This window comes from Onychomys torridus, chromosome 1 (assembly GCF_903995425.1).
Source record: "Onychomys torridus chromosome 1, mOncTor1.1, whole genome shotgun sequence".
In the NCBI taxonomy this organism is placed as follows: domain Eukaryota; kingdom Metazoa; phylum Chordata; class Mammalia; order Rodentia; family Cricetidae; genus Onychomys; species Onychomys torridus.
This window is the reverse complement of record NC_050443.1, coordinates 3892543-3905272: the sequence shown is the minus strand read 5'-3', so window position 1 is coordinate 3905272 and position 12730 is coordinate 3892543. Positions and strand designations below refer to the sequence as shown.

General features: G+C 39.5%; 1 protein-coding gene across 1 annotated transcript; it reads left to right on the top strand.

Moving 5' to 3' along the window:
- Positions 1-10918: 10918 nt before the first annotated feature.
- Positions 10919-11842, top strand: LOC118590479 (vomeronasal type-1 receptor 4-like). Its single transcript, XM_036198437.1, has one exon. The coding sequence runs from the start codon at positions 10919-10921 to the stop codon at positions 11840-11842; it is 924 nt and encodes a 307-aa protein (XP_036054330.1).
- Positions 11843-12730: the final 888 nt, after the last annotated feature.

The window sequence follows — 12730 nt, the reverse complement described above, 5'->3', positions numbered from 1 at the left end:
ATTCAGTTGGGCATTTTTCAGTTTCCATGAGATTGTAGCCTTTCTGTAATTTTTGTTGTTGAAATATAACTCTAAACCATGGTGGTCTGTTAGAATAAAGGAGGTTATTATTTTCATGTCTGTTGAGATTTACTTTCTGACCTAGTATGTGGTTGATTTTAGAGAAGTTTCCATTGGGGTTTTGAGAAGAAGGTATATTCTTTTTTGCTAGGGTGTTATGTTCTGTAGATATTTATTAAGTCCATTTGAGTCATGATATCCGTTAAGCCCCTTATTTCTCTGTTAAGTTTTGATCTGGCATATCTGTCCAGTAGTGATAGTGGGGTGTAGAAGTCTCCCACTATTAATGTGTGGGGTTTTATGTGTGATTTAAGCTTTAGCAATGTTCCCTTTACATATGTGGGTGCCCTTGTGTTTGGATCAAAAATGTTTGGAATTGTAACTTCATCTTGGTGGATCTTTCCTGTGATGAGTATGTAATGTCCTTCTTGATCTCTTTTGATTGATTTTAGTTTGAATTCTATTTTGTTGGATATTAAGATAGCTACACCAGTTTGCTACTTAAGACCATTTGATTGGAAAGACTTTTGCCAGCCTTTTATTCTGATGTAGTGTGTACCTTTGGAGTTGAGGTGTGTTTGTTGTACGCAGCAGTATGATGGGTCTTGGTTTTGTGTAGATTCTGTTAGCTTGTGTCTTATAGGTGAATTAAGTCCATTGATATTATGAGATATTAATGACCAATGATTCTTAATTCCTGTCATCTTTTGGTATTAATGTGTGCACTTCTATTTTTTGGATTTTCTGCTGTGGGTTTATCTATTGCCTGTGTTTTTGTGGGTGTATCTGACTTCCTTAGGTTGGAATTTTCCTTCTGGTGCTTTCTGTGGGTCTGGATTTGTGGATAGGTATTGTTTACATCTGGGTTAGTCTTGGAATGTCTTGTTCACTCCATCTATGGTGATTGCAAGTTTTGGTGGGTATATGAGTCTAGGCTGGCATCCATGGTCTTAGTGTCTGAATTACATCTGTTCCGGTCCTTCTGGCTTTCAAAGTCTTCTTGGAGTAGTCATGTGTTTTTCTGATGGGTTTTCCTTTATAAGTCACTTGGCCTTTTTCTTTGCTGCTCTTAATATTCTTTCTTTTTTCTGTACGTTTAGTTGTTTAACTAATAAGTGGCAAGGGTACTTTTCTTGGGTGTCTATTCTCTTTGGTGTTCTATAGGCTTCTCATATCTTCATAGGCATTTCCTTTTTTAATTGGAAATGTTTTCTTATGTGATCTTGTTGAAAATATTTTTTTGCCTCTGAGTTGGTATCCTTCTTCTTCTATCTCAATTATTCTTAGGTTTTCCCTCTCATGCTGTCCCAGATTTCCTGGACATTTTGTGTTATAACTTTTTTGGTTGTGGTATTTTCTTTGACAGGTGAATCTATTTCCTCTATTGTATCCTCTACACTAGAGATTCCCTCTACACTAGAGTTTCCCTCTTCCATCTGTTCTATTCCGTTGGTTATGCTTGATTCTGTATTTCCTGCTGATCTACTCAGATGTTCTATTTCCAGCATTCCCTCTGTTTGTTTCTTCTTCATTGTTTCTAATTCCCTTTTCCAGGGTTGAATTGTTTCCATCACATGTTTAGTTTCTTTTTCAAGGTTTTCTTGCCTTTCTTTAAGGGATTTAGTGATTTCTTCCAATTTTTTATTTGTCTTTTTCTAAGTGTCTTTATTGATATTTTCCAATTTTTTGTTAGTGTTTTTTTCAACTTCTTTAAGGTACTTTTATATTTATTTCTTGAAAGGCCTATAGCATCTTCAAGAAGCTAATTTAAGGTCAATTTCTTCTGCTTCTTCTAAATTTGATGTTCAAGTCTTGCTGCTGGAGTAGGGCTAGGTTCTGTTGATACCTGTATTGTTCTTTATGTTGTTATATGTATTTTTCCCATGACATGTGCCCATTTCCTCCTCTAATAGGTTTAAGAGGGGCCTGTGTCTGAGTGTGTTGCTATTGGTCCACTTTGTGCTTGTTGTGTCTGTGTCTCAGGGGGCACCTCTGGGTCTAATTTTAGCTGTTGGTCTCATTGGAGCTGGTAGAATCTGTATCTCAGGGACCTGCTCTTGGCTCAACCCAAGCAAGTGGATTCAGTGGTTCAAGTTCCATGGTATTCAATCAGTTTATTGTGATGCATGTTGTACATATATAAATATCCAAGTAAACTTTCATACATACAAAATAAAATTTAATTGTTTTCATTTGTTTCCTTTGGTTGAAAGTAGATTCTGTTCTCATACAATATGTCTGATGATAGTTTCTCCTCCTTCTTTTTAACCCAGTCCCCTCCTCTGGATGCATAATTTCTAACTCTAACAAGAAAAGAATGGTGTTTTTAGAGATGAAAACCAAATGAGACAAAACATAATATACTAAGAGAAAACAAAACATCTCATATTGTGACTGAAGAAGGCATCCCCCCAAAAAGAAAAGATCCTCAAGAGCAGACACAGGAATCAGAGACCCACTCATTCCCTCACTCAGGAATCCCATAGAAACACTAAGCTAAAGGCAGTAATTTATATGCAGAGGGCAAGGTATAGACTCCTGTAGGCCCTGTGCTTGCTGATTCTGTCTTTGGAGCTTATATACATCTTGCTCAGTTAATTCTGTGTGCCTTGTTTTTCTGGTGTCCTCTGTTCCCTCTGACTCTTATGCTCTTTTGCCTCCTCTCCTGTAGTTCAAAGAGGAGGGTTTTGATGCAGACATGCCATGTATAGCTCTGTGTTCTGAATGTTGTGATTCTTGTGAATTCTCAAATCCCAATGCAGTGATACACCTCTGCCAAGGAGTCCACACCTCTTCTCCTTTCTCATAGAGTTCCCCTAACTTAGGAACAAGAATTCAAATATATGAGTCTACAGGGGCCAATCTCATTCAAACCACCACATATCTAAATCTAATCTTTCTACAACACAAAGGAACCAAGCAATTCTCAGATGATGAGTCCAGCCATCAGCCAAAAGAAAATGATTGAGGAGGGTAATGGATGATTTTGTGAACCAATCACAAATACAAAGGCTTTAATGAGAAAGCTGAAAAACTCTCATGCTAATTCTCCTAGTTTCCTGCCTAGGATTCTCCACTCTAATAACTCCTGCTTTTAATTCACTCTCATCTCCTCCCAGGCTCCAGTCAAGGATCATTTCCCTCTGTCTACCTCTAACACAAATGGAACTTCAGTGTCCTTCTGTGATTTATTAGACAGATCTCTCTGAGGGGTCCCCCTTCTCTTGTACTCAATGTCCCACATCAGTTATAAGGAACAACAGGAGCCTTCTCTCCAAGAACATATTGAAAAAGGGAGTTAACTTCAGAGTAGGCATTGTCTTTCATGGTTTGCCCATGACTCTCCTTTGTAAGCATCATGGTCTAGACCAGTGTCACCATGGTGCTTGCCCTGCACAGACACTGCCAGAGAGTGCAGCACATTCACACCTCAAATGAGAACCAGTTCATACCTATTCATATGGGGAAGATAAGAACACGGGGACATATATTGCCTATGCAGTTTCTACTAATGAGATGGAAAATAAAAATAACCAGATTCTTTCTTGTCTACAACCAGGAATGTCTGTGGACCTCTGAGTACCATCAACCTCTCCAGATATCAGAGATGCCAGAAATGGCTGGAATCTCTGATCCCTGATCTGGTTCCTCAGTGATTTTGTGTTTCCACATCAGAGGGGAGGACATTTGAGTAACAGTGAAGTCCATTAAGTAGAAACCTGGTCAAGGCTAGCAAGTACATACTCCGGCCTAATTCAACATTAAAGTTACATGGGTCTATCACCTTCCTGAGGTATTCTGACTCAAGGAGGAAGGGCCACCTTAGGAAGTTGGGCTCACCTTAAGCCATGCTAAAGAGAGTTTAGAAAAATTATCGCCATGATGAAATTCTTTACTTTTCCAGATTCTCTGCCTAGCACAGGCTTATACAAGAGCACAGCCAAGCTGTTCTGAGTCACTTTCCTCTCTATCTCTGCTCTAAGCAATCTTGCCCTAAGAGTGGCATTCTTTAGTCTCTTCCTACCCTCTCAACTCAACTCCCACTACGTGGCTGTCTTCCATTGTGTGGCTGAATTCCATGGTGGCTTAACTGGAGTTCATAGCTCTTCTGCATGACATGTTCCTTTCCCGCCTGCCTCTGAGATTTATGGCATGCCTGCCTTTTCTTTTCAACTAGAATCAACTCATCCTTCAGCTTGTGTTTTTAAATCCTTTTGTTAACCCTAAAAACTCCAAAAGAGAACCTCCAGTTCCCTTTTATAAACCAGGTATGATTTAAAAAAGTCCCTTTTAGTTGAAGACATAGAGACATTCAGTTGGAGTATTCATGGTGTTGGTGAGGTGTGATGTGGCAGAACCTTGTTCCTTTGTCTCTGTGATCTCCCAGCATTTACCCCAATATTTGGCTCTGGGTTTTTATTATAAGTCTGTTTTCGAATTTGAGCAACATCTCTCTCTCTCTCTCTCTCTCTCTCTCTCTCTCTCTCTCTCTCTCTCTCTGTGTGTGTGTGTGTGTGTGTGTGTGTGTGTGTGTGAATCTGTGCAGACACATTTGCCATGGTAGCCATGGCGTGGTTACTGGATGTCTTGATGAAAAATACCTTGTAGGCAGGGTCTTTAGTGGCCCTGAGGGATAAGCCACAGTTTGGAGTGTTTTCTGTGGGCAGGGACTACAGAGAGAGAGGTGGGGCCCATCTAAACACTTGAAGGAATCAGTTCCCCCATTAAACCATATAAGTCAAATGGTTCAAACAAAGTCCTCGGGTTTCAAAACTTATGGTTGTTCTGAGTTTTTCCTGTGGCACTCAATGGCTCCTCAGTTTCTTAAATGACATCTTCACTCTAATAAAGGTCACCTGTCCACAGTCTAACTCAATGACACTGACTCTAAATGCAAGTGTGTCTGCTCCCCACTAGTTTCAGTGGAGATGCAGTCTTTAGTGGTTTGCCCATGACTCCCTTTTGTCAGCATTGGCCTAGACCAGTGTTGCCATGGTGATTCTCACATGTCTGTCATTTGACAACCAATAGACACCATGACAGATTGCAGCAGTTCTTTGGAGTGGAGTGATAACATAAAATGGGTCATAACCTTCCACGGAATCAGTGAGTGTCCCCGGGTGGCTCCAAGAAATATGCATTCATGAAGAAGATCAAGAACCATGTTCCAGATGCTGACTTCACTCTGTTCTAGTTGCTACCCCAGGATGTCTGAAGAACATCAGTTTGAAGAAGTCTTTATGGATTGTCTCACCAAGTGCTGGACCGAGCTTGCTCTAATTTTGAACAACCTGTCAAGATGTGACCACTGGTGCTACTGAGGTGACACAATCTGTGGGAATTTCTGACAGAAATATTCTTACAGGTATTGTTGTTACCAGAGGCAACCCTGAGAGTGAGCAACCAGCTTAAAATTCCAGTATGGACTGGCAATGGAGAAGGGATGTCCCAACACAAGTTGAAGGTGGTAGGTGGAGAGATGGTGGGAAAATAGTGTCAATTTTGTTTGTGATATAAAACCTGGCAGTGTCCCCATGCCATTGAGCATGACTCAAAATCCATAAACCTGTGGGCAGCACTATTGGACTTTTGGAGTAATTAAAATGAAAGAAGACTTGATTATAGAGAGGAAATGTATTGAAAGTAACAAAGAAATTCTGGCAAAGCCTTAGGGTGTGTATGAAATAGTTTCAGTAAAACATCCTGAATAGACAAACCCCTGCCAGGTTTTTTGTAGCCCCCTTGTGGTTATTCCACAGGAATATCTATCTGAGGGGGAAGGAGGAACATTGCTGTCAACCAAAGACGAGAGACATTCCTTCTTTTACTGGTAGGAATAAGACTTGTCATCTCCCTTGTATCTGCCAGGGCTATAACAACTGCCATCATCCTGACACATCCTCTGGCTGGAGAACTCTCCTGCCAGGGTTGTGCTCCACAATAGAAGAACACTAGACATAATAACTGCTGAACATTGGGAGACTCGCTTGGTATTGGGGGAAGAATATGGTTTCTATGTAAACAAATCAGATGTTGTTAAAATTAATGATACCACCCTCAAAATACTCCTTAAAGACCTGCTCTAAAAATTCCAGCCATAGAGCAAATTAGCTGGTTCCATTCCTGCTCATTTTCATGGCTCCCATCCTCTGTCAGTCCTCTGATTATACTGTTTTATTTGGAAGCTTGGCCCCTGCCCTCTTCATTGACTCTGGCCACCACCATTGATAAAATGAGCAACAATCAGGTCATGGTTCACTTCTAGACCCTCATCTCTTCACACACATGTGAGAGATTCCTCAAGGTTTACAATGATGCATCTCCATTAGTAACTAAATCAGGAAGATGTTGCAAGCCATGGCTGACTGGTCAAGGTCACAAACTGCCATAAGCCTAGTAGCTTTTTCTACAAGCTGAGCAAAATGGAACTACTTCCCTCTAGCAGAACTTCCTGCTCTCTATCTAACCTTATCTGGAGCATGTCCTAAGGACTGGAAAACTGACCTTACTCAAAAGCTGTCTCTGAAACCAAATGCCTGATTCTGCTTTAACTTAGTCCTTGGCACATATCCGCACTTAGAACACTTGTACGAGGAGCTCTGCTATAGGACTCTACTGCCACATGCTAAGCCTTGTGATAGGGGTGTGTGTGCCCATTAATGCAAATTAGGGTTTGCCCCTAAGCTCTCCAGTCCTATACATTCTTTATACTCTGGAATAAAATTGAAAGTAATCATGAAATCTGTATCCCAAAGAGCTATCTGTAATCCTGCTCAGGGGTCACTAAAGATTTCTGTTGCCCCATCTGCCTTTTTCACCTCTCGATCTGCTGGCCAACAGGCTCAGAGTGAGAGGACCCCCACAAATGTCATTGTCTTTTACTTTGTATCTTTGGTCTAGTTAGATGTTTCATGATTCCTGCAATATTGACCAGGGATAATTGTTCTACAAAAAATTAGAATGACATAGAAGGTAATTAAAGAAAAACTCATTGTATCCAACACAAAGAACGTCTGGCTTGACTGGAGATTCAACATTCACATCACATGGGGCCAATCACCTGGCAGGAGATTATGCCACAAGAGGAAGGGCCACCCCTAAAAGATGGGTGTAGTAGGAATCTTAGAGGTACTTGTTAATAAAATCAAACATGAGGCCAGTTATTGGGATGAATGCTGGAAGATCAGATAAGCAGAACAAGCCACAGCTATCTCACCTTGCTAATTCCTCAGGTGATCCTGTTTCCTCAGGATGGAAGCTTCGGAGTCCTCATCCCAATGGCTCTCAGCTTAACTATGCTGCTCCAAAGCCTGAATGCTAAACCAGCCAAATGCTTAACCAACTTAGTTCCTGTTTCTCACACCTTATATACCTCTCTCTTTCTACCCTCACTCCCTGGGATTAAAGGCTGGGTGTCTGGGGTTAAAGGTGTGTGTCACCATGCCTGGCTGTTTGTAATGTGGCCTTAAACTCAGAGATCCAGAGGTATTTCTTTCTTTGAAATGCTAGGATTAAAGGCATGCACCACCACCGCCCAACTTCTGCTATGGCTTGCTCTGACCCATTTTCTAGCCACCATTTTTGGCTTTGTTCTAGTAGCTGTCTATTCTCTGAACCCAGATAAGTTTATTAGGGTGCATAATATTGTTGGGAACACAACACCACCTCAGATGTGTACACCTTAAACCTTGCTGAAGAAGAGATTTGTAAAAAAAAAATTTATATTGATGAAATATGTACTTTTTCTTCCATATTCCCACATCCTATCAAGGCTCTTACAGAGCACAGCCATGTTGCTTCGAATTACCCTTCCTTCTTTCTCTGCTCTAAGCATGATAGCCACAAAGTTTTGTATGCTCTAGTATTACTTCAAGCCCCACTACCCACCATGGGGATGTCTGACAGTGTGTGACTTATCTCCGTTTTGGCTTTTCTCAAGGTCATGGCTCTTTCCCAACACTTGTTGGTTCAAAGATGCAAAAATTTTCTTGAAGGACTTCATGCCAGCATTTTTTGAAAGTTTGAAACAGAACTGTGCAATGAGCTGCCTTGGAAATGCATTCAACAAATGCCTTGACATATACTGGAGCACACCTGTCCACACCTGATTACAACACAAATTAAAAACTCAGATGCTCCCAAAGGAAACATGGGAAACTTTTTCTAAATTCTGACAGCTATTCCTTAGAATCCAACCAAGTCAAAAACATTATCATTAATAAGGTAAAAAATGTGATTTGCCCTCAGGACCTATGTTTTTTCCTTCATTGGATGTAGTCTCCATGCAAACACTGTCCCTGACATCACAGATGACAAAGTAATGCACTCTCTGAGGGTGTTAGTCTAGCAAACAATACTTTTTATGAACATTGGTACCCTGTGTTCATTCTGTCCTCTGTACAATATTCCCTGGATTATACTGGAGATGTAAGCATTTCATTGGAACTATCTCAGGGAAGATAAGATCTTAAAATGGAGAATAAATATGAGCTTTGTTTCTTCAGTAAGTGTTCAGGAGCTGGCCTTCATCTCTGTGAGCAATCTATTCTTGCTGTGTCTGGATGGGTGGGATTCTTGCAACTGTAGATTTTGCTTATCATTCTCTTCTCCCTACTGAAACTTTTCTGAAGTCAACATTAATGGTTAGGAAAGTTGCTTTTTGTCTCTTTTTTACCTAATGATGCCAATGATTTCTTCATCGAAAGGAAATGTCTGTTTCACAGCTTAACATTTAGTAGAAAATGACTTTGAACTTGACATCTAGTTCAAGTTTTGATGGCTGGTTTTTAGCTGATGGATGGAGACAGACTGTTCCTCTGGAAAACAATATATGAATTCAGCTGCTGACTAAATAAGAGCTTTCAAAGCCATGATTCAGAGACATCTGTTTCAAAAGAATTGGTCTTTGCAAATGGTTTAACTGTGATAGTGTATCACTCATTTTGAGTGTTGCTGAAGGAAGCTGATGATGGCTCAGTTGCATCTCCAGTTTCTGCTTCCTCTTTAAAATAGGTAAGGCACACAAAATTATGAACAAATGAAATACTTTTGGCCCTGGGTATTTTTTCCAAATATATGTGGAAATTGAGTTATTTATATATTTTATAAATCAGCCCTCTGTGTGATATGGGTTTGGAGAAGATCTTTCCCATTCTGAAGGCTGATGTTTTGTCCTAGTTTCAGTGTCCTTTGCCTTACAGAAACGTTTCAGTTTCATGGGGTCCCATTTATGAATTGCTTATCTTGTGTCTGCACTATTAGTGTTATATTCTGGAAGTGGTCTCTTGTGCCAATCTGTTCAAGTCTATTCTCCATGTTCTCTTCTAACAGATTCAGTGTGGCTGGATTTATGTTGAGGTCTTTGATCCACTTGGACTTGAGTTTAGTACATGGTAATAGATACAGATCTATGTGCAGTCTTCTACATGTCTACATCCAGTTGGACCGGCATCATTTTTGAAGATGTGCCTTCTTTTTCCACTGTATAATTTGACTTCTAACTTCGTCATCAAATGTCAGGTGTCCACAAGTGTATGAACTTATGTATGGGTCTTGGAGTCCATATCTTTCTGTTTTTATCCAGTAACGTGGTTTTTTTATTACTATTGTTCTCAACTCTGGAATCTTTATACCTCTTTAAGTTCTTTCATTGTACAGGATTCTTTTAACTATCTTTGGTTTTCTGGTTTTTCCATATGTAGTTGAGTATTAAGGTCTGTAAAGGATTGTGTTGGAATTTTAATGGAGATTGCATTGAATCTGTAGATTGCTTTTGATAAGATTGCCTTTTCTACTATGTTAATCCTATCAATCCATGAGCATGTGAGATCATCCTATCTTCTGATATCTTCTCCAATTTCTTTCCTCATAACTTGAAGTTCTTGTCATACAGGTCTTTAACTTGCTTGGTTAGAGTTACACCAAGATAATTTATATTATTTGTGGCTATTGTGAAGGGTGTTGTTTCATTGATTTCTTTCTCAATCCATTTGTCATTTGTATATTGGAGGGCTACTCATTTTTTTAGTTAGTCTTGCAAACAATCACCTCACAGAAGGTGGTTATCTGCTGAACAAATTTTCTCATAAAAATTTTGTGGTTGCTTATGTATACAGAGATATGTGTGTATAAATTGATATTCATATGTGTGATCAGAGAACTGGTTACTTTATTGATATATTTTATATTCTATCACTTTTATGATCTGTATAAAATTTTCTCAAAAGCTGACTGTTTTTTGCTACTCAATTTACTTACATAATTTTTTGAATTATAATTTGTTTTGTTATCCTCTTTAAGATATAGTAATTTTACTTTATGTATATAGAACTTTAGTTGCCTGTATGTCAGGTACAACATTTGTGCAGTGCCACAGCAGACATAAGAGGGCATTCAATTTGGAGAACTGATGTTGCAGATGGATGTGAATCATCATGTGGAAGCCTGATTTGAGCATGAATCTTCTAAACATCTATCTCTCCAAACTCCAATTTGTATTTCTTAAAATTGTATCATTGAGGGAAGATGTTGCATTTGAAAGATAAAAATATGTGTTCCAATGTTCAGTGTTCATGTGCTTTTATGCCATAATGTGTTATCATGGGTGTCATGTTGCCCAAGAAAGATATAGTTGTATCACTAACACACTTCCATCATGAGGTGAGGGAAAGTACATGAAGTACAAAAGTTGTCTATGTAGCATTCTCCAGGCCAAGCTCCTGTACTGTGTGTGATACAGTAGTGTCTCCCTTCATAGGATAAGTAAAGTCTCAAAACACTGATTATGTTCAGACATTGAGAAGTGTATTGAAGACAGGAGTGTTCCTCCTGGTCCATCACTACAGACTGCACAGAAGTCATGTCCATGTCCTCTCAGAGTAAAGCTCTAAAAACCACTGAGGAATTGACTCTTCAGATGCTCCTGCTTTTCCAGGTTGGGATTGGGACTCTAGCCAACATTCTTCTGTTTGTCCACAATTTCTCTCCCATATTTACTGGTTCTCAACTGAGGCCCACACAGGTCATTGTCAGCAACTTGGCTTTGGCCAATGCCTTCCTTCTCCTCATGACTGCAATTCCAAACAAGATGATGGTTTTTGTTCCAAGGAGTCCTCCAACTAACCTGAAATGCAAAATTGAATTCTTCATTCGTCTGGTGGCTCGAAGTACAAACATGTGCTCCACCTGTGCCCTGAGCATCCATCAGTTTGTCACTCTTGTTTCTGGTCACTGGGGTAGGCTGATGCTCAGAGGAAGAACCCCTGATGTCCTGAGTTATTCTTGTTACAGTTGTTGGTTGTTCAGTGTCTTAAATAATGTCTATATTCCAATGAAAGTCAGTGGTCCACAGAGCACAGTCAATGACACTAACAATAACAGCAAGTGGGTCTGCTCCACATCTGGATTCAGTGTAGGCATGGCTATCTTGCGTTTTGCCCATGATGCCACATTCATCAGCATCATGGCCTGGACCAGTGTCTCCATGGTGCTTCTCCTCCATAGACATCACCAGCGAACACAGCACATCCTCACTCCCAATCAGAACCTTAGAGGCCATGCTGAGACCAGAGCAGCCCAAACTGTCCTGATGGTGGTGGTCACATTTTTTGCCCTGTACCTCCTAAATTTTGTTTGTGTAATCTTTCACACTTTTTCAATGGACTATCGTCTGTGGTTGAGGCATGTAGATGAAGCTTTGACTGCAGGCTTCCCCACTATTTCCCCCTTCCTGTTGATCTTTAGGGATCCTAAGGACCCCTGTTCTGTGCTCTTCAACTGTTGAGAACCACAGTCAACATGACAAACACAGAGGACAGCTTTACTAGCAGCTGTAAACACTCTATTAAGTAAAAGCTGTTAGACAATCCTTCCTCATAAACCAGACATGTTGACACACTGAACATATATGTTCAGTCATATGTTGGACTAGTCATATGTCAAAGATATTTATATTTGTTGTTTGAACAGTTTATGGAAATGTTATCTTATATAGATGATACTAATAACTTACATGTATTGACATTTAATTTTTAAGTGGCAGTTCCTAGAACTGCCAGTCATCATATAAATATTCACAACAGCCTTAGGAAATCAATGTCTTCATATATTGTATTAGATCACATTTTATCCATACTGCATCCTATATATCCATGTTTTGTTTCTTTAAAAAATATTTCATTATGTGCACAATGTTCCACCTGCATGTATGCCTGCAGGCCAGAAGAGGGCACCAGATCTCATTACAGATGGTTGTGAGCCACCATGTGATTGTTTAGAATTGAACTCAGGACCTCTTAAAGAGCAGTCAGTGTTCTTAACCTCTAAGCCATCTCTCCATCCCCTATATCCATAATCTTTTTCATTTCCCTTCTAGTCATATGTCCAAAGATATTTATATTTGTTGTTTGAACAGTTTATGGAAATGTTATCTTATATAGGCGATACTAATAACTTACATGTATTGACATATAATTTTTAATTGGTAGACATGAATTTTACAGTTGAAAATGGAGATGTGTGCTTTTCCTAGAATCTAGACCCACATAAGGCACCCAAACAAAATTAATATGCTCTGCTCCTTTTTGTGAGTTTTTTTTACACTTATGTTTATCTTAAATACTGGCATGTTAGATAGGGAAAATATTGTGTAATGATAGATTGCTACTTACAT

What these genes read in the sequence shown, in the direction of transcription:
- LOC118590479 (XM_036198437.1), top strand. Translation starts at nt 10,919, where the DNA reads ATGTCCATGTCCTCTCAGAGTAAAGCTCTAAAAACCACTGAGGAATTG.